This window comes from Hyperoodon ampullatus (genome assembly GCF_949752795.1).
Source record: "Hyperoodon ampullatus genome assembly, chromosome: 2".
In the NCBI taxonomy this organism is placed as follows: Eukaryota; Metazoa; Chordata; class Mammalia; order Artiodactyla; family Ziphiidae; genus Hyperoodon; species Hyperoodon ampullatus.
Genome location: NC_136915.1, coordinates 83,646,051 through 83,665,384, shown reverse-complemented (window position 1 = coordinate 83,665,384; position 19,334 = coordinate 83,646,051). Strand labels below are relative to the sequence as shown.

Sequence of the window (19,334 nt, the reverse complement as noted above, 5' to 3'; positions counted from 1 at the left end):
TCACTGTAAAGAAAGTTAACTTTTTTTCCTTTAAGAAAGCTTGCAAGAAACTAAAACTAGAATAAAATTTTCAAAACTGCTTTGCAAAAATTGTTGCCGAACACAGATGCTTCCATTTATGGAACCTGGTCATCTACTTTGTATTACCTGGAACTTAGCATATTCAAGAACAAAACCATTACATCTCTTTAGTTCACACAGCAGTAAGAGATAATACTATACACCTTAACTGACCATGAAAAGATTATTTTATTCCATGAAAATATTCTCAACAGAGAACACTATCTTAAACAAAGCATTTACATTAAGAAATCAACATGTGCACAAAAAGAGTAAAAATTACTGAAAAATTAAAGACTTCTTTTGGACAATTCACATGTTCAAATTTAAGAATGATTTAAACTGTGCAAGTACAAATGTCTTTCCTATTGTAATAAGCCATACACAGGTTGCACTATTCCACGTGAGGGAACCTGCCTCCTACGGAAGCAAATCCTGCTTTAAGAAAAACAAACAGTAGCTTGAAAAGAACAGTTAGTCCTCACAAGAAAGCCTTAAACTTTGCCCTCTGTGGCTGTTGCCAAAAAGCACAAGCACCTCAGGCTTTGTACAGAAGACAAACACAGCCAGCTCACGTTTCCTCTTCATTGCTAACCTTTAAAATAAAAATAGCACTGGATCTGAAAACTACTTTATGTAGTCTGTCAGTACTGAATAATGTCACTTTATATAAATAACCCTGTAATGAGATTTAAAATCTAAAACTTCATAGTTTACTAGCCTTAAAGGTAATACACTATCATGTCAGCTGTGTAACGGGTGTACTTGATCTTACGAAGGCATCGACTTTCACACAATTGTCATTCAGCTTTAGTATAACTGGTAGTACGATTCAAATAACACTGGGAAAAATTATTAAAGCAGTCACACAGTTTCTAAAGTATTGCTTGAAATCCAACAATACACAGACCATTTCACGTTCTTTCTTCCTTCAAAACAGTAAAGAACCAAATTAACGAAGCTTCCATGTTACAAATATCCCCCCACCCCCACCCACTTCCCTATTAAATGCCACTAAGAAATTAGTTAAGATACAAGTCACTAACAGAATCACAAATGCGAGGGAGGACAACATGAGCAACATGAGCATAGGGGCACTGATGACAATTATATTTACAAATATAAACATACAGAAACTCCCATTTTACAAGGAAAAGTGCACATAGATCATTACAAAGTTTCAGTAAATTGTATGTGGTTCAAATAAAATCATCAATTGGAAATAGACTATCATTGTAATAATTAAGTGAGAAAACAGTAACCCCAAATTAAAAGACAATGGGAGGGAGGTCCATAAAACTTCTCATAAAAACACTAAGTAAAATGGACTCAGACATGTCTTTAGTTTGATGTGTAAATTTGAAGATGCACCAACAAACATGGTAGAGCTCTAAAAGCCACCTACCGAGGTTGTATCGGCAGCTATAGCAGCACTGCCGAGTTAATGGAGGTCGCACTGAGCTGACACATAAAGCCCTTTGTGGGATACTGTAGTGGTAGCGTTGGCAATCAGCAGATTTAGGCACTCTAGTTTAAGGCAGCGTCTGAATGGAAGCAGCTGACTTCTGACAACAGTCCTTTGTCTTGAGGTGGTGAGTATCTTCTGTGTTTATTATGCCAGGATTTCAGTGCTGACTATAGATTCTTCCCAGACTGAGGTGCTGAAGATGTATCATGTTTCAAAGAGTTCTTTCAACTGGGCTGTAGGCTAGAGCAGAGATGTTTTTTCTTCTGATCATAAATACTTCAGGTTCACAAACTGCTTCTTCATAATGCCAAAACTGGAATGTTTTGCAGTGGGGAAGTTATAGCAGCGTACACAAATACTAGGATGGAAACATTAGTGCTGGAGATGTTTGACAAAGTGATTTGCACTACAAATGTAAAACAAAACAAAGGCTTTGACAAGAACAAGGGATTATAAAGACATGCCTGAAAAATCTAAACCCGATCACTCTAGACATGCAACAGGATGTTAAGCAAGCACAGAGGTGACGCAGGCAGACACTGACAAACGGCAAGGATTCTAACAGACAATGGGTCTAAAAGCCAATTAAAACAGAGCTGCGATGGATAGTCCTGTTGGGACAGTCAAAAATGGCAAGGATTCTAACAGACAATGGATCTAAAAGCCAATTAAAAGAGCTGCGATGGACAGTCCTGTTGGGACAGTCAGATATCACAAACTTAAGGACAGCTCTGCATTCTTTCCAATTTGGATATCAGTAAAATAAATGGAAAAAAAGGTTAGCCATTGTTGGCTTTTTTCCTTTATGTGAATAACTGTAATTGACAAGTTTAAGGGTTGGTATTACAATGATTTTTTTAAACAACGTACAGAAATGCTAATGAAGTTAGTAAAAAATAATCATGTCTGCATGCACTCATGCAACTTGCTTCTCTCACTCTCTCTGAGCCTGACAACTCTAATACCCTCCCCCCAAAAGCAGCTGCATGTAACCTCCTTCAACATCTTGCCCATTTCCTCAGAAACCCTCTTCAGGAACCTGCAGTCCAGGAGGAAAAAGAAAAGAACAATTACTGAAGACCTTTGGTAAGACCAAAAGGAGCGTTCAGTTTAAAGTGTCCATCCCAAATGTCTCTAAAATCATTCTATAGTCAGCCATTAAAAACACCAAAACATGTTGGAACATGAGCAAAATTAAGGACCAGTCTCTTAAGTGCTTCCTCCCTTTACTCCCCTACACAACTAGCACTGCACATGTCTTGATTATACAGTGTTTCCAACAAATGCTTATTAAAATTAATTGGGAAAAAAAACTCCTAATAATTGATGATTCAGCTAAAATGAGGAAATGCCCTCAGTGATGGTAGAGATATATTCCTCCAACCCAGTTAGTGAAAAAAAAAGTCATTTTTCTTTCAAGCAAAATTTGCCAGTACTTCTCCTCCATGCAAGATTTCCTCTATCTTAGTTTATTTAGAATCCACTTTCCTATGTATAACTGCTAAATGCTAGTATCACTAAAGTGGTATTTCTCAAAAGGCATTTAAAGATGAAAAATACAAGCATTAATTTAGAAGAAAGCTTGTACATTATTGAAAATTACTAGAAAACCTGAAAATATCCTTGGGTCTCAAAAGAAAGCCATTTTATTCACTTAAAGAGTAAGACCAGGCCCGTTTATTTTGCACGTCTCTTGATTAGCCTACTGCTAAAACAGATTATGTGTTAGGTGTCTGTTTTCTTCCTTTAGGAAACCGAAGTTGAGAATAAGGACAAAAATGAAAATGATTACATTCGTATTTTATCCAATTAGCCAACTATTATTACATTTTTCCTAGAAACTGTAGCTACAATTTCAAACCCCTAGACCAAACCACTCTTTTGGGCAACAGCTTTTTATAGCAAGCATTTCAGAGAAGTTTTACTTGAGTTCACTATAGTCACTGTGTTTCCTGAAGCAAAGTGTAGAGGGGTAGGGAGCTTTCTTCTATCCCTACCCCTCTACAGGATGGATTCCTGCCCAGTAGATTAAATTTTATGATTTATAAGGCAGAAAAACACAAATCCTTCACACAGACTTAAGCAGGACAAAAAGCAAAAGGCATCAATTAAGCTTCACACCAACATCACTCAAATGGTAAAGCATCACGAGAACAGTTTCTTGTAATAGTCACATCTCTAAGATCGAGCCTACACTCAGCTCACACAGTGAACAATAAATCTTGGATGCCCTTTCAGCTTTCTTATGTTTTCCCACCCATTGACTGTGTTTTCATTTTGTTATCATTCCTGTCATACATGTTACAAAGCTGCCGGGTTAGTTTAGATGTAAGTTACTGCACCTTTACTGTTTTTCTCTAGAGTTACATCTATGTATGATGTGGGAACGTAGCCTTCTTCACCATTCTGTCTCCGAGCTCTTGTCCATCCATCACCCTTGTCCTCCTCAATAATGTATAGAACTTCACCTTCTTTCATTGCCAGAGTACCTTCATTATGTCCTAAATGAGAGTTTTCACAGCGCAAGCAAAATTTAAGTATAGCAATAATTTTGAATAAAAGTTACAAATACAACAAAAAACAACGTGGAACCCTACTAGATTTCAATGTAATAGAACTATGAGCCCACTGACTCTCATTACCAACACCTCTATGATGCTTTGTACTTTACCCAACAGTTTCATATACTTACCTCATTTGAACTGCACAATAACCCGTGAGGCTGGCATTAACAGCAGCACCATGTAACAGATGAAGTATCTGAGCTACAACAACACTGTATGATTTGACAGGGTACGCTAACTCCTATTTTACTACTCCAACTCCTTCCCCAAATTTGAGTGGCACTGTTATCTAGAAAATTCATGAAGTTCAAAATAGTAACAAGACATTGAGAGGGTTGGAAGAAAAAAGGAAAGAATATAATTTGAGGAGAGAGCAGAGAAAAATACAGGTCCAACTCTGGTGATGGGAGAAGCAGAATGATCATAGCCACAAAGCACAAACTTCCTTCAAAACTTCATGAGCCTCAGGCCTCTCTTTCTTCCCAATCCCTCAACCATTCCCAACCTGCTTAGCAGTAACAGTTTTCACAAATGAATATTTATTTAACATACACTAAATCCTTCCCTTACTCTCTGTAGCAAATTATAGCAAGATCTTATTTAATACTATTTTCTCAGAATGAGCAGCAACTAAAAACTACTCAATTTAAAAACCAAAACAATGGATGGGTAGGGAAGGGCCTTAAATTCATATACCATTTTATAGCAACTTCTTTGTAAGGGTGTTACTCTGCTCCTCTGTGAAATGAAGAAAATGATTTTTCAAAGTCCAAGAGAGGGAAGGGTAACTAAAAACCTGTAAGAGAGGGCCACAATGCCTTCCTCCCCTTACAGAGTCTCTTCTCCAACTATCACAGGGGGAAGGATGGCATAGTCAGAAGCTACCACGTTTCCTCCTTCCCTCACCTGAAAATATGGCCTACAGGGTCAGCATATGGTGGTGGCACTCAGCTATGCCATTTGCCTAGTACCTGTCGCTCAATGTTAGCAAGTTACAAGGAAGAGCCTGAAGTGGTATCTACCAGCCTTCCACTTTCTGGGTTGAGCTACATGCTCAAGCAGTGATCAACTTTGATGAGTACATCAAAGTTGGGAAATTCTGTATCAACCAAAGTTGATAATTAAATAATAATCTTTATTAGGATGCTGATAACATAGGTAATTTTCTTTCAATGTCATGTACGGAAGAAAAATCTCTATACCTGAAATGTAGTTAAAACAAAAATATTCACACTAATGAAGTGGGATTATAATTTTCTGGCACTTATAGTTTTCTTATTTAGCTATAAGGACACTACAGTGCATGACTCTGTATGTAGACTTTAAGGAACCAATTTTATCAATTACAGTGTATTAAGAAAATCATACCATCGAAAGGGTAGATAGCTTTGCAGTGTCCAATAGCAGGCAAGGGATCGTCATCTTCAAACTCATCATCAAACTCACTGTGGTGACCATGCTGTTGGGGTGGCCCACGGACTTCTTGGTTTGCATCATCAGTATAGCTTCCCTCAGGGCTATGAAACAAAATTATCTCTGATCAAGTACATGGGAACTTTTTATATTACCTACAAGTTGATCTCCTCAGGATCAATTCAGAAAATCAAATAACCATGACACAGTTCCAAATTAAGTCTTCATTTTCTTAAATGTTGAAGTGTGTGTGTGTGTGTGTGTGTGTGTGTGTGTATGGCTTCTAATTCAAAATGCTTTTGTTGAATTTCCTGAAATTAAAAATTAAAAGATTACAGTGTTCTAGGCACATAACATGTATTCAGTAAGTATGTCATTATCACCGGGCCCAGAGATAAAATGGAAAAATGTCATGGACATTTGGTTTTTATCATCCTGGATTCATCACCCCCTCTTTTTTCATGAAAACCCTAAAATTTCTTAGGGGACCCACCCAGACCCATGTTCAGTTCACAGGCTTCAGGTAGTTGCTCTGTCCTGGTTCCAGAGGGTCCATCTTAATCTTAGCACAGAACTTGTATGACCAGAGTGAATAGTTCACTAGTAGGCATGTAACCCAGTAAGATATGAGAGATACACAAAGACTTTTGCTTGGGACTGTTCAGAGAAGCTCCCTTCCTTTTCCACTGGACGTGAACCTGGAGAAATATGAGCTTAAGAGCTTTGGAAGATCACCATATAGAGCCTTTAAATGAAGCCAACACAGTGTAAGGCGAAACTGGAAGGTGGAGAGAAACGGAGTACTGAAGATATCATCTGAGTTCCTAGATCAAGCTCTCCCTGAAGTCAGCCAATAAAATCCCTTTTCAGTTTAAGCCAGTATGGGCAGAGTATTCATCCTGTCACTGAAAACCAAAAGACTCCCTAGTAAAATTAATTTCCAATTAATCATGTTAAGAGGAAAGTTAGTAACTAAGAAAATCCCAGAAAGCAGGTAATCCAAAGGCATTTTTTCTGTAAATTTTTACTTCACAAAGAGAAAAAATGTTGATTTTGCTAAAGAATCAAATGACTGAATAAGATTTTCATAATTTGCATGATGAGATTTAGCAGTACTTTCAGTATGCCTGGAAGCCAAGTTCTTAATAACACAAACCAGAGGGACTAGATTATTTTAATCTAGGGTTTACCTAATAACAAAAACCAGTGTATTTGTGACTATCTCTTGATATATTAAGGATATATACTCTTTCAAAAAGTGATAATGGAGAAGAAGAGAAGGAGAAATTAACATTTGTCAAGCACATACTAGCACAGGTATTTTACTAGTAGGTGCTTTATGTACATTATTTCAGGAGTCCCCAACCTTTTTGGCACCAGGGACCGGTTTCATGGAAGACAATTTATCCAGGGACCGGGGCGGGGGTGGGGGGATGGGATGGTTCAGGCAGTAATGAGAGTGATGGGGGCGGCAGATGAAGCGTCACTCACCCGCCCACCCGCCGCTCACCTCCTGCTGTGCACCACCCCTGCAGCTGGGGACCCCGACATTATTTCATTCATTACTAATAACCCTGTATGACAGGTATTTTAATCTTTATTTTATATTTTAGGAAACTGAGACTCAGGGAGCATTAAAAATGAACTGCTAAATGTGGAGGGGAGGGCTTCCCTGGTGGCACAGTGGTTGGGAGTCTGCCTGCCGATGCAAGGGACACGGGTTTGTGCCCCGGTCCGGGAGGATCCCGCGTGCCGCGGAGCGGCTGGGCCCGTGAGCCACGGCCGCTGGGCCTGCGCATCCGGAGCCTGTGCTCCGCAGCGGGAGAGGCCACAGCAGTGAGAGGCCCGTGTACCGCAAAAAAAAAAAAAAAAAAAGAATTTGCTCAAATTACAATGTAATTAGGTAGTAAACCAATATTTGATACTAGATCTCTCAAATTGTTCTCTAAGGTGAATCCAAATTTGTTGGATTTTATTATGAGGGGGAAAAAAACATTACCCAAAGGGAGAAAATGTCACAAAATGTATGAAAACATAGAAATTTAGTAAAATGCCTTTTGGAAGCTCTGATCCAATTTAACGATATGAATTTTTTTCCTTCACAAGACTTTGAGTAATTTGACACTTAAATTTTTCTTTGGCATAAGCTACCCAACTCCATCTAAACCTAAAGGCAATCTTCCCAGGCCTGGGGAGCCTATGCCTCTAGACTACAGCTCCCAGAATTTTCCAAGTTCCTACCTCTCTGTTTGTAGATGCATTACAAACTAGAACTGAGCAGCAATATGAAATTTCATACTTCACCTGTAGCTATTATAAAGAAACAGAAAATTATTTAGGTTCAAAGATTGAGTTATTAAAAGCCAAACTTGTTAAATTAGGAAAAAAGAGAATTGTATGAAGTTTAGGACAAAACAGTGAGAAAAGTCTGGGGTAAAAGGAGGAAATACAAATAAAATGTAAAAAATAACCTTTCTCGTCCCTGTGTTACAAGGTGATTTATGTCACTGCTATGTCTTCTGTCTCCTCTTCCACCTGTTTTGCCTTCAACTTCAGACAGCCAAGCCTTAGGGAAAAAACAAAACTGAGCTCAATAAATATATATATATATATTTTTTAAATTTTATTTATTTTTTGTTTTATTTTCTATTTTTGGTTGTGTTGGGTCTTTGTTGCTGCACGTGGGCTTTCTCTAGTTGCAGTGAGTGGGGGATACTCTTCATTGCGGTGTGCGGGCTTCTCATTGCAGTGGCTTCTCTTGTTGCGGCGCACAGGCTCTAGGCATGTGGGCTTCAGTACTTGTGGCTCACGGGCTCTAGAGCGCAGGCTCAGTAGTTGTGGCACATGGGTTTAGCTGCTCTGAGGCATGTGGGATCTTCCCGGACTAGGGCTCGAACCTGTGTCCCCGGCATTGGCAAGCAGATTCTTAACCACTGCACCACCAAGGAAGCCCAATGTATATATTTTAAAGCTCATAAAATATTCTACATTTAAAATGTGCTTTGGGTCTTTATAATTATGTAATTCTTAGAGAAGGGAAACCTTTATTTCAATTTGGTCAATGACCAACTTGATAGCTGATTAAAAAAATACTATGTTTAGTTTTACATAAAGTTTTAAATAAGGAAAAAAACTTCAACGAGGGATTAATTCTAAAGATTATGATACCTGAACTTCCCTGGTGGTGCAGTGGTTAAGAAGCTGCCTGCCAATGCAAGGGACACAAGGTTCGATCCCTGGTCCAGGAAGAGCCCACATGCCACAGAGCAACTAAGCCCATGCCCCACAACTACTGAGCCTGCACTCTACAGCCCATGAGCCACAACTACTGAGCCCGCGCACCACAACTACTGAAGCCCATGTGCCCTAGAGCCTGCAAGTCGCAACTACCGAGCCAACGCGCTGCAACTACTGAAGCCTACGTGCTCTAGGGCCCGCATGCTGCAACTACTGAGCGCACGTGCTGCAATTACTGAAGTCTGTGCCTACAGCCCGTGCTCCGCAAAAAGAGAAGCCACCGTAATGAGAAGCCCACGCATGGCAACAAAGAGTAGCCCCCACGCACCACAACTAGAAAAAGCCCTCGCGCAGCCACAAAGACCCAACTCAGCCAAAAGAAAAAGAAACAGAAAAAAAAAAGCAAGATTATGATACCTTACTTTTAGATTATGGTACCTTACTTTTAGATCATAATGATACCTTACTTTTAGATGATAAACCCTAAAATAAAATATTTGAAGATAATTCTAGCAAAACCCAATCCATCATAATGAAGTTTATAAAAATGAACTTATCTTAGACAACTGCTAAATAACAAATCTACCTCATTCTTGTGGATTTCCATTCGTAGGCGGTCAATGTTATTCATGGTCTCTGCTAATTTAGGCTGCAAACTCCCTGGGTCCCCCATTTGTGGATTTTTCTCATATACATCTTTCATTTTGTTGAGTGCTTCTCTGAAAATGAGAAGGAAGACAAAAAATTAAACATTTACTTTATATGTTCCCAGATAAAAGAGTTTCATTTGATTCTGGGGACTCACATGCAGCCTAATCTTAAAAGTCATATCCCTTTAAATTTAATCAAACATTACCTGATTGAAGATAATCTGCACAAAGCTGATCGTGTATATAGTTAGTAATTTATGGAGGCAGTCTTTTAAAACATTTAGAATTTTTAAAAAATGATTTCATTTCTCATTTCTTGCTTCCTAAATGAGATTATATATATTTAATCAAGGACTGAAAGAATATTCCTCAATATTGTTAAACTCATCATGTCCCAAATCAAAATCATATTCTCATCCAGACACATTATTCCACCAGTGTTCCTTATCTTAGTTCACAGCATCATCATCCTCCCACTCATCTATACCATCTTTAACTTGCCCCTCTCCCTCTAAATTCAAGTCATTCATCCTCTTCACTTCTCTAATCATATCACTATTATCATATCACTATTATATCACTATATATGCCTCAATTAGCTCTCCTTGGCTCTAACATCTGACATTACTAACACTCCTTAATACTCTTTTCTTTCTTGATTTCCTGGAGGTTACATTTTCTTTTCCCTTCCCTTCACCTCTGTCTCATTATTTCCCTCACTGGTTCCTTCTCTTCTGTTTATCCTTTAAATGTGTTACATAAAATGACAGAGATTTCTTCTCATCTCATCCTACAGTTCTCCTTTTTAAGGGTGATCTCTTAATGCTTTGTTTTTTCCAGTTTTATTGAGACAAAATTGACTATTTTAATATCACCTATCTTCAGAGCATTCTCAAATATGAATCTCTTCAATCACTCATGTCAGAGTTTAAGCTCCAATTTTATCTTCAGTGTAATAGCAGATAGTAAGTTACTAATCCACTGTAATAACCCTTTATTCATCATATATAAATCTCTATATTCATTAAAACAAAATTGAACTAAAAGAAACTTTTTATAAAATTGAAAAAAAATTAAAGCTACAAATGAATCTGAAGCTGTAAGTAATCAAACACTGTTTTCCAACATTCTTGCTGCAAACAAAATAATTATAGCCTCAGATTTCTATTGAGCTCAATTTATATACTAAAGCAAAATAAAAATTTATCAAAATGTAAGAGGTAGTTAGTGTTGGTGAAGCTACCTTTGATAATCATCAAACTATTTTGAAAATTTATGGAAGGCATATATACTATTAGCATCCAATAAGTAATCTGCAACATAAGAAACTCTCTAACATTTCATTTTAAAAATATGACAGAGCACAATTTTCCAAAGTTTAGGACTGTGTTTTTCCCTCAAAAGATATTTCAATTAGGATGTATAATTTTTAAGCCTTTTATACATCACATTTAAACATATTCAAAGTAGACTCTGAAAGGAATAATGATGGCAGATGGCAGACAGAACTTAATGGGAAAATACTTTTGGTCTGATTCTTTTTGTAGTTCTCTGTTAAGTTCATCGATGCGCTGCTGTAGTTTTTTACGTCTCTGTTCTGGTGGCAGATGACTGAAATCTTCTAGTGCTGGGCCCTGAAAAGAGAATCTAAATCATTATAAAAGATATTTTCATGAAATTTTATTTCTAAAATATACTCACTATAAAGTAAGAATATATATCAATTTTAAGTTTAATTTCAAATTAGCCCCAAACACCTCCTTTTAAGAAAAAGAAATCTACATAGATATGTATGTGTATGTTAATTAAAACAATCGTATTGAAGAAAGAGCTCAGATGCCAGTCACTTTTTAAAAAATCATGAAATAGAATAGGGAAAAATATCAGCAGATACAGATAATTGGTAATTACCAGTATAACATTATATTCAGGTCTCAGCAGAGTTAAAGTAAATACAGATGAACCTTCTTACAGCAACAACAATGAAATGGAAACACGTAACATTTCTCACTTATACAAAGTATTTTTTATATAACATACTGCACCACATTCCCAAATCAAATTTATTGCCGTGACACTCGGGATATTACAAATGTTCAGACTGAAAATATGAAAAGTTTATATAACTGAGTTAAACAACTTACCTCATAAAGGCAATATAACTAATGAAAAATATTTTAATATTACAGTCTTTGAATGATTATATTTATTAAACCATTCATTAGAACCGAAACATACTTGATCATTAAAAAATAAAAGGTAGAACTATCCACCAAGTGAAATGTAAGTAGAAATTACATTCCAATAAGGAATTTATTTTCAATTATCCTTTGTACAACCAAATAGCATACCTCAGTTGTTCTTGAAATAAAGATATAATCCAAAGAAAGATAAAATCCTTATTTAGGAAGGATGCTTAATGTCTGAAAATTTTAATGTTGTGATATTCAAGAAACTATATCATTTAAGAAACAGTTCTAGTATTTAGATGTAACTTCTGATTCAAATGATGTCTTTCTCCTCTTAAATGTTAATCATGTCATTGTTACCATAGTTATCTTATTAGAGATTATACAACCAGACCAATGTTAGCAACTATTGATTCCATTTAACATGAGCCCATATTTACGTAAGATTTTACATACTCAAAAATTGTTGACAACTATTATTCTTCATTTTTCTCTTTAAAATGGGGATTTTAAGAATATGCAATTCAATTTTTTAAGTGTTGCTGAAGTGAGCTCCCACAACAAATGCATCCTTGCTCCTTGAACCACTGACTCCTATAACACATCTAAATAGCTTTATTTCACCATCTATAAGAGTGCTTCCCTTGCTTTTAAAAAAGATAAAACTCACTTTTCAGGTAAGCCATGATCAAATGTAACATTCAATTCATAAGAAAGTTTTTTGCAAATGGCCTGAACATTATGGACATTCAACAAGCCTGTCTAAAAAAAAAAAGGAGGACATCTTTTGTAAGTGGCTTTTGTTTTTTAATCTACCAGTCACCAGAAATAAAAATCTGTCAATCACCCAAATCTGACCTAAATAAACAAATGGCAAAATTTCCTACAAGGTGCCTTTAAATTTAGTGGTCAATTATCAATGTAAGTTGTCAGATTTAATCTAATTTGGGGTACAGGTATATAATAGTTTGAAAACTATTATATTGTGCCAAAAGTAAAACTTTCTAATTTATATTTTTAAACTTAATGAAATGAAAAAACACATTTCAATATTGTTTTTTTGATAGTATTGTAATAAACTCACAATTACCTACAGGTAAATCCTCCAGATTTCCACTTATCATTAATCGAACTTGTTCTCAAATTTATTTACAGGAGATAGCTAGGCACTTGCATTTTTAATATCCCATTTTGACATTATAACATATTCCTTTATAGAATATGAGAACTAAACTCACTCTATTTCCTATGGCTGTAAAGAAGACTCTGAGACATTTAAAAACCTCTCCTACTCCATGGAAATTCATAAAAGGCCAAACTGCAATAGTCTGAAAAAGACTCATTTGTTTTCCAAAAAATGAGAAACTACATAAGCACCCAATAATTTTTGCATTAGGTCTTCACAATGCAGTTCCATTAATTTGTTTGAAACATATGTATAAAGGAACATCACACACATGCGCAAGCACACATGCGCACATACACACGATATTTAAGTTATTTGTGCTTTTATTCCCATTCATTAGTAGACAAGAAGAAAGCACTTACTCTCTAATGATACTAGCAAGAAATCTTTCTTTCTTACATTTTGGAAAATCTAATGATTCTTGTGATAAGCTACAAATCAAACTTATATGATCTCTTTAAAGAGTGTTAAGAAAAATCATTTTTGTTTAATTTTTCTTTTGTAAAAACATAAACTTTTGTTATACCATGTAACTTTTAAAATGATGTTTAACTATAATTTCATTCTCTGTAACATGACAAAGACTCCACCCAATAACATTTAAGAACTTAATGAGTTACAGTTGACCACATTATTATTAAATTTTATGACATCAGAGGTACTGGTATGTGTTGGACTATGGATTAAACTATAAAAAGAAAAGACATACAAGGTAACATGTGGGAATGTACGTTACCACTTTGTTTTGAATTAAACAAAACAATGTTTTGTGATTATTTAATGTTGGCACAGTATATAGATCAGCACATAAGGCTTACCATCTTCACCGACCACTGAATAGTTCAATGGAAAACAGAAAGAAATGGTATATTATTCACATGAAACCATAATACAGAAGATGCAATAACTTATTTTTTCTTACAATATTAAAATAAACTATGTACATTTCACAATCCAAACAATTATGCCAGAAAAACAATTTTAACCACACTTTTGGGAAAGTAAATTACTTGCCAAAAAAAATATACACTGATGATAATGGGCAGATATTTTCCAAGTGCAACTGAAACGCAAAAGTAAATAGTAATCATTCTATCAGTAAACACATATTTTCTTCTTTAAAAAACAATTTTTACATAAGTGGATTTCACTTACATAGCTCTTCACTCTCAAAATACTAACATTTGAAAAGGTGAATATAAAAGATTTAATATTAGCCATTTTAAAGAAATATTATATGTAGTATTAAAGAATGGAATACTTTTCCCAATGCATTAAACAAAACACCATTATCTGAATTATTATAGTTCAAAATACTGTTTTGAATTTAAATATACCATGGGTCAGTAAGGGTAACATTTCTACTTTAGTTTTAAGGTGCTATTTTTAATGTACGGACACATTAAAAAACACACTATTATCAAAATAATAATGAGTCACCCAGATTCAAGTTTCCCATACATATTTGCTAATGGACACAAACATATGGGTTGAATTTTGCTTTGAAGATATAGCTTCCATTTTTCAGTTTTCATTCTGAAATCCATGTGCTCGAAAAGCAACACTAAAAATACATAACTTCAATTTTTAGAAAACTGGTTAAAATTTATTCTTTCTGAAAATGTGAAATGACATAGCAGAGTCCTCTCATACTGTGAACATATATATGCGTATTTATATATCACCCACGTTCTATGAGTTAGCAGGATTCTGCAATTGGCACTGCATCTGTCTGCCATCCACACGTGTATACATGCACATGCGTGCGCACAAACACACTCACACACACATTGTGACCCATAATACTCAGTAGAGCTTTGCAAAGTTCATCTTCATATCCATTTCATTTGTTTAGCAGCCCCTAAAATTTTTATTTGTCCCTATTTTCTAAGTCATGATGTTTTAGAGAATATGGAGGATGTCAGGTAGAATTTCACATAAAAAATATAGATTTTAATAAATAGCTGACAAAAATATCTACCCTTTATCTCTGATGAACTGGTCATATATATTAATGGTTACGATGATAAGAAAAGATGACATATGCTATCCATTATCTTTCCAAAGTAAGCTTAACATTCTTTAGACTGTCAGTAGTTTCAGGGAAAAAAACCACAACTTATTTCGCTATGACAAAATTCCTGGTAAGAAGATTAGAAGGTTTAAATTTTAAAAAGATATTTATGGTCTTCTATAAATATTATTAAAACAAAATCATATAGATGATAAGAAACAAAATAGGTAAAGCATTTGAATTTATCTTTTATGATAATCTCCACCAGCTAAATTTCTAAGTGATACAAATTATTTTTTCAGTTTCTATATTAATAGTTTTAGAGAAAACAATAATATAATTATAACTGAAATATCAAATGCTTCAGTTTTTAGCTAATCTAGTTTTACTATCAATTAGAAAATAAATTCACAGTTCATTAACCTTAGATTTGGGGATATTAAAAACTCAAATTCTTTGTAAAATATTAGAAATATATTTTGTCTTTTTTTTAAGCAATTCATGTTCAATAGAGAAATACTATACTCTCATATGCAATTTTCATATCCCTATAACTAGAAAATTTCACATACCCACTATATCTTAATAAATACATAAGGGACCTAAAAAGGAAATCAGTCAGGCAATTCAAATTATTATGTGTATTTAATTTAAAGATAGGAAAATCCTGAGAACTGTATTCTGGATAAATAAAAGCTTACAAAAATGACTCTAGACGTCTATAAGATCATGAATAATTTAAAAAGAAAACATGGACTTGATACTGCTAGATAAATATACTTCTGAAAAAAAAAAAGGAGTACCCAGTAAGCTCCAATGAAGTAGTTATAGAGTAAAAATTATTCATTTTTATATTAAGTAGTTAAGTTTGGGTGTGCACCAAATATCTATTTTAGATCATGTCACAGAAGGAAATTATAAACCCTAGTCCCTCAGAGAAAGTCTACCAGTACCACCATCAAATTCAAAAACACTGGTCCAATATAATATTTCTCATATCCTTAAAGATACTGCAAACTGTATACAATAGGTTTTCTTAAGAATGAAAGCAAAAGAAATTATAAATTTTTAGAAAAGCCAAAAGCAGGTACTTAGGAAAAATGATGTAACAAATATAGCTCAAAACAAGAGTTTCTGCTTTCAATGGTACAACTCATCAGCTTTACGAAACCTTAAGACTTTGTAAGTTTAATGGACTTACATGGAAATCCATGTAAAAACATATAAACTGGCTTCTTAAAGCTTATCTTCTTTTTCTATATTGAGAAAATTCTTAAGTGGAAGAAAACATAATTTCGAAATAGTATCTAGTAAACTACCAAATACCAATCAAAATAGAAAGAAACTTCTCAATGCCAAGGTAATAAACTTTACTTCCTGCTCTATTCTCCAATCTCTAGTTGGTTTGTCTGTCATATTTTCCATCTTGCATACTGCTTTTTTCTTTGGCATGATAACTAGTAATAAAAGTGGGACCATTTTGGCCTTCTGGAACTAGCCCCCCACCCCCCCGCCAAATGTACTAATATTTTAAATTAAAGCAATATGTGGAAATACGAGAAATAATGACCCCGCAGATACTTTTAAGTTCTACGGTTATAAAATTCTACCGATAGATTTATTCAATAACAATGAAGATGGCACATATTTAAGCTTCTCTCTCCAGGGCTCACAGTTCTAACTGCCTAAACTTTTTTCAAAGAATTATGTTTACTTCATATCCCTATGACTATACTGTGTAGGGTTCTGTAACTGGGCCTGGTAGACTCGATATGTAGGACACATACGTGATTACAAAAACATGGCTACTAGAAATTACTATTTGTAATTTCTCATGATTTATGCAAAAGCATAATATTTAATGAAGTCTAAGTTATCAAAGAGAAGAAAGATGGGAATTAATTCTACTCTATTGTTCAGGCAATAGAAATCCCACATATGATTTCTTAAAGTCTTTTAAACAAGTGATAAGAGCTTTGAAAAGTGATAACAGGCACCTATGGTGCTTATAGGTATAATACAGACTCATTCACAGGGACTTTTCAAAATGTCATGAAATTAACCTATAATATCATTCACATACAGAATTAGGAAAGGTAGACGCAAAGAAGTTCATGTCATTATAGGAAAAAAGGAAGTCCCAAAAAGAACATAATACACTAGGATATTTCTGTTGCATTACTGATACCAATTGTTTGTCATACTGTTTCAATGGAAATGTAAATAATAATGTAATCTTGCCCTAAATTAACGTATCTTGTCCACACGTGGCCAGAAGAGAAATCCAACTAAAGCAATTTGAAGATAGAAAGGGCTACAAACAGTGAGAAACACACAGGCTAGACTGAGAAGGAAAAATAAGAAAGAAATGAAAGAGAGAGAAGGAACAAAGGGAAAGAGGAAGGGAGGAGAAGCAGGAAAAGGGAAGGAAGAGAGAGGGACTGCAAGGAAGAGTGAGTCCAAGAGTGAGTGTACTGCTGTTAATGATTAGAGTTTTTATGACACTACTAGACTCTGAGTTCTCATTGGTGGGTTATCACACCTATGTTTTTTATATGTCCAAACAAATGCTCATACAAATCTCATAAATGTATCTAAATTATGAGCTATGAATATTACAAACACGGCCTTAAAATCAGATCATAAAAGAAATTAGCCTAACATAATGAAGTAACACTAATTTATCAGTAGTGTAACAGTTGTTGCTAAGAAACAATTTAATATTTGCTTTTTACTATTCTAAAACTTTTAATTTGCAGAATATCTTTAGTTTTAAGTAAATGCCAAAGGCTAGCCTATTGGAAAAAAAAGGAAATATTTGGTAAAAAATACTTCCTGTAACAATTACTCAATACAAATTCCATATAACCATTACTCAATAATATCTAGTATTTTTATAGGCTTTACAACCTACAAAGTACTTTCTAATATATTATTTTAATTGATCTACAATCTTGATATTTAACATGCCTATCTGTGATTTTTTATTTAACTATTGGAAATTGTGTTTTATGCTTCTGAAAGTAGGGCAATTAAAATAGAACTTGGTTTTTTTTGCCAACAAAATAATACTTTATAAATTTGTAGAGGTCATCATTAGTGACAAATTATTACATGAGTAACTCCAGTGACAAATTACTGAAAGTCTTAAAAATGTAAATACATTACAAGACAATGGCGGACATATGACTTCACATAAACAACAACAACAAAAAAAATAGCTAATATGATTGTACCCAGCACCCTCTTTATAATACCATTCTTTTATGGGTGAGCATTTCAAATGTTATAAAGAGGAGTTGTTTTTAACTTGAGGGCAGCTATACTTAATTCTGTCGTGTTTTAAACTACATATATATAGGAGAGAGCCTTATAATGAGGGTGGAGAGTATTAAAAGCCACACCACACACACAATAGGCCATCATGCATTTTAACCCATTATTAAACTTACCCCTCTTTTGAGACTTCTGAAAGAAGGAATTCTGGGCTTCCCTGTTTTTATTTCATTCATACAATAATGCACGGGCTCAATGGAGAATGTGAGAAACTGGGACCCATTAGGAGTACTGGATGTGAATAAACTAGTAGGGGTTAAGGGTGGGGACTGTGGCTAATATGGAAATAAAGAAAGGAATCAATAAGCCAAATGTGCATAGCTTTTTTTCCTAAATGAAAATTCTATTTTTGGCAACATACTTTTTACAAAATATATCTCAAATAAAGTTTTCTATAAAAATATTATAAGAAAGTTAACATAGCTTTGCCAAAACTGTCATTTTAAAAAGTCAAATTTACTTTTAAAAATGTACCACTTCATCACTTTTTTACAAGCTGACAGACTGAAAATATAGAGTATATACAAATTGTAAGGTTAGAGAGAGCAATATGACCTAGACAAAAAAATTCTCTTCTCACTTCTAGAATATTAGTACCACCTAGTTAGTTATACTTAACCTATAATACTTGTCAGAGATAAAGGCAGCAGCTACAGTTAAAGTTATCTAAATAGTCAATGTCTATTAAAATAAAATATTAAAATTGTAACTGATTATCATAAATAGGCAAAATAATTTCATTACGCTGTGGCTTTCCTCTCAAAACTGTTTCTATTTCATCCCTGTTGCACCTCTTTTTTTAAAAAAATTTCAGTATTCCTTGTTTTTCTAATCTCTCCTAGCTACTCTGATCTGACTTTTAAAAAAGTCTCACCTCTCAACTAACTTCTCAGTGGGACAATATTATGAAAAGCATGAATAAAGCTTGAGTTAATTATAATTGTGCTTTTAAAGATATTTACAGGTATATTATAATAAGTTAAATTTTATCTACATTCGTATGTCAAGATCAGAAAAATGAATTAAAATAATCATGTATACTTTAATAAATACAGAACATCAGATTAAAGGTATATATCTATTCTCCTACTGATTATGACACTTTATAGTCATTAAATTGATAAGAAGATTAAGCACGCATCTATTCCATTTGCTCACCTGCTGAGCTAAATTTATCTATCTAAAATAAACAGCACATCAAAAGATGGGTTTCAACA

At 34.4% G+C, this 19,334-nt stretch overlaps 1 protein-coding gene across 1 annotated transcript in view; it reads right to left on the bottom strand.

The window, feature by feature from the left end:
* Nucleotides 1-1,695: 1,695 nt before the first annotated feature.
* Nucleotides 1,696-19,334, bottom strand: part of FNBP1L (formin binding protein 1 like) — a gene marked incomplete at both ends in the record, with an annotated part of 115,569 nt that continues 97,930 nt past the window's right edge. Inside the window, 7 exon segments of the mRNA XM_079721356.1 lie at nt 1,696-1,743; nt 1,746-1,768; nt 3,871-4,029; nt 5,461-5,609; nt 7,977-8,071; nt 9,329-9,461; nt 10,917-11,026. Coding sequence (XP_079577482.1) covers nt 1,696-1,743; nt 1,746-1,768; nt 3,871-4,029; nt 5,461-5,609; nt 7,977-8,071; nt 9,329-9,461; nt 10,917-11,026 — 717 coding nt within the window.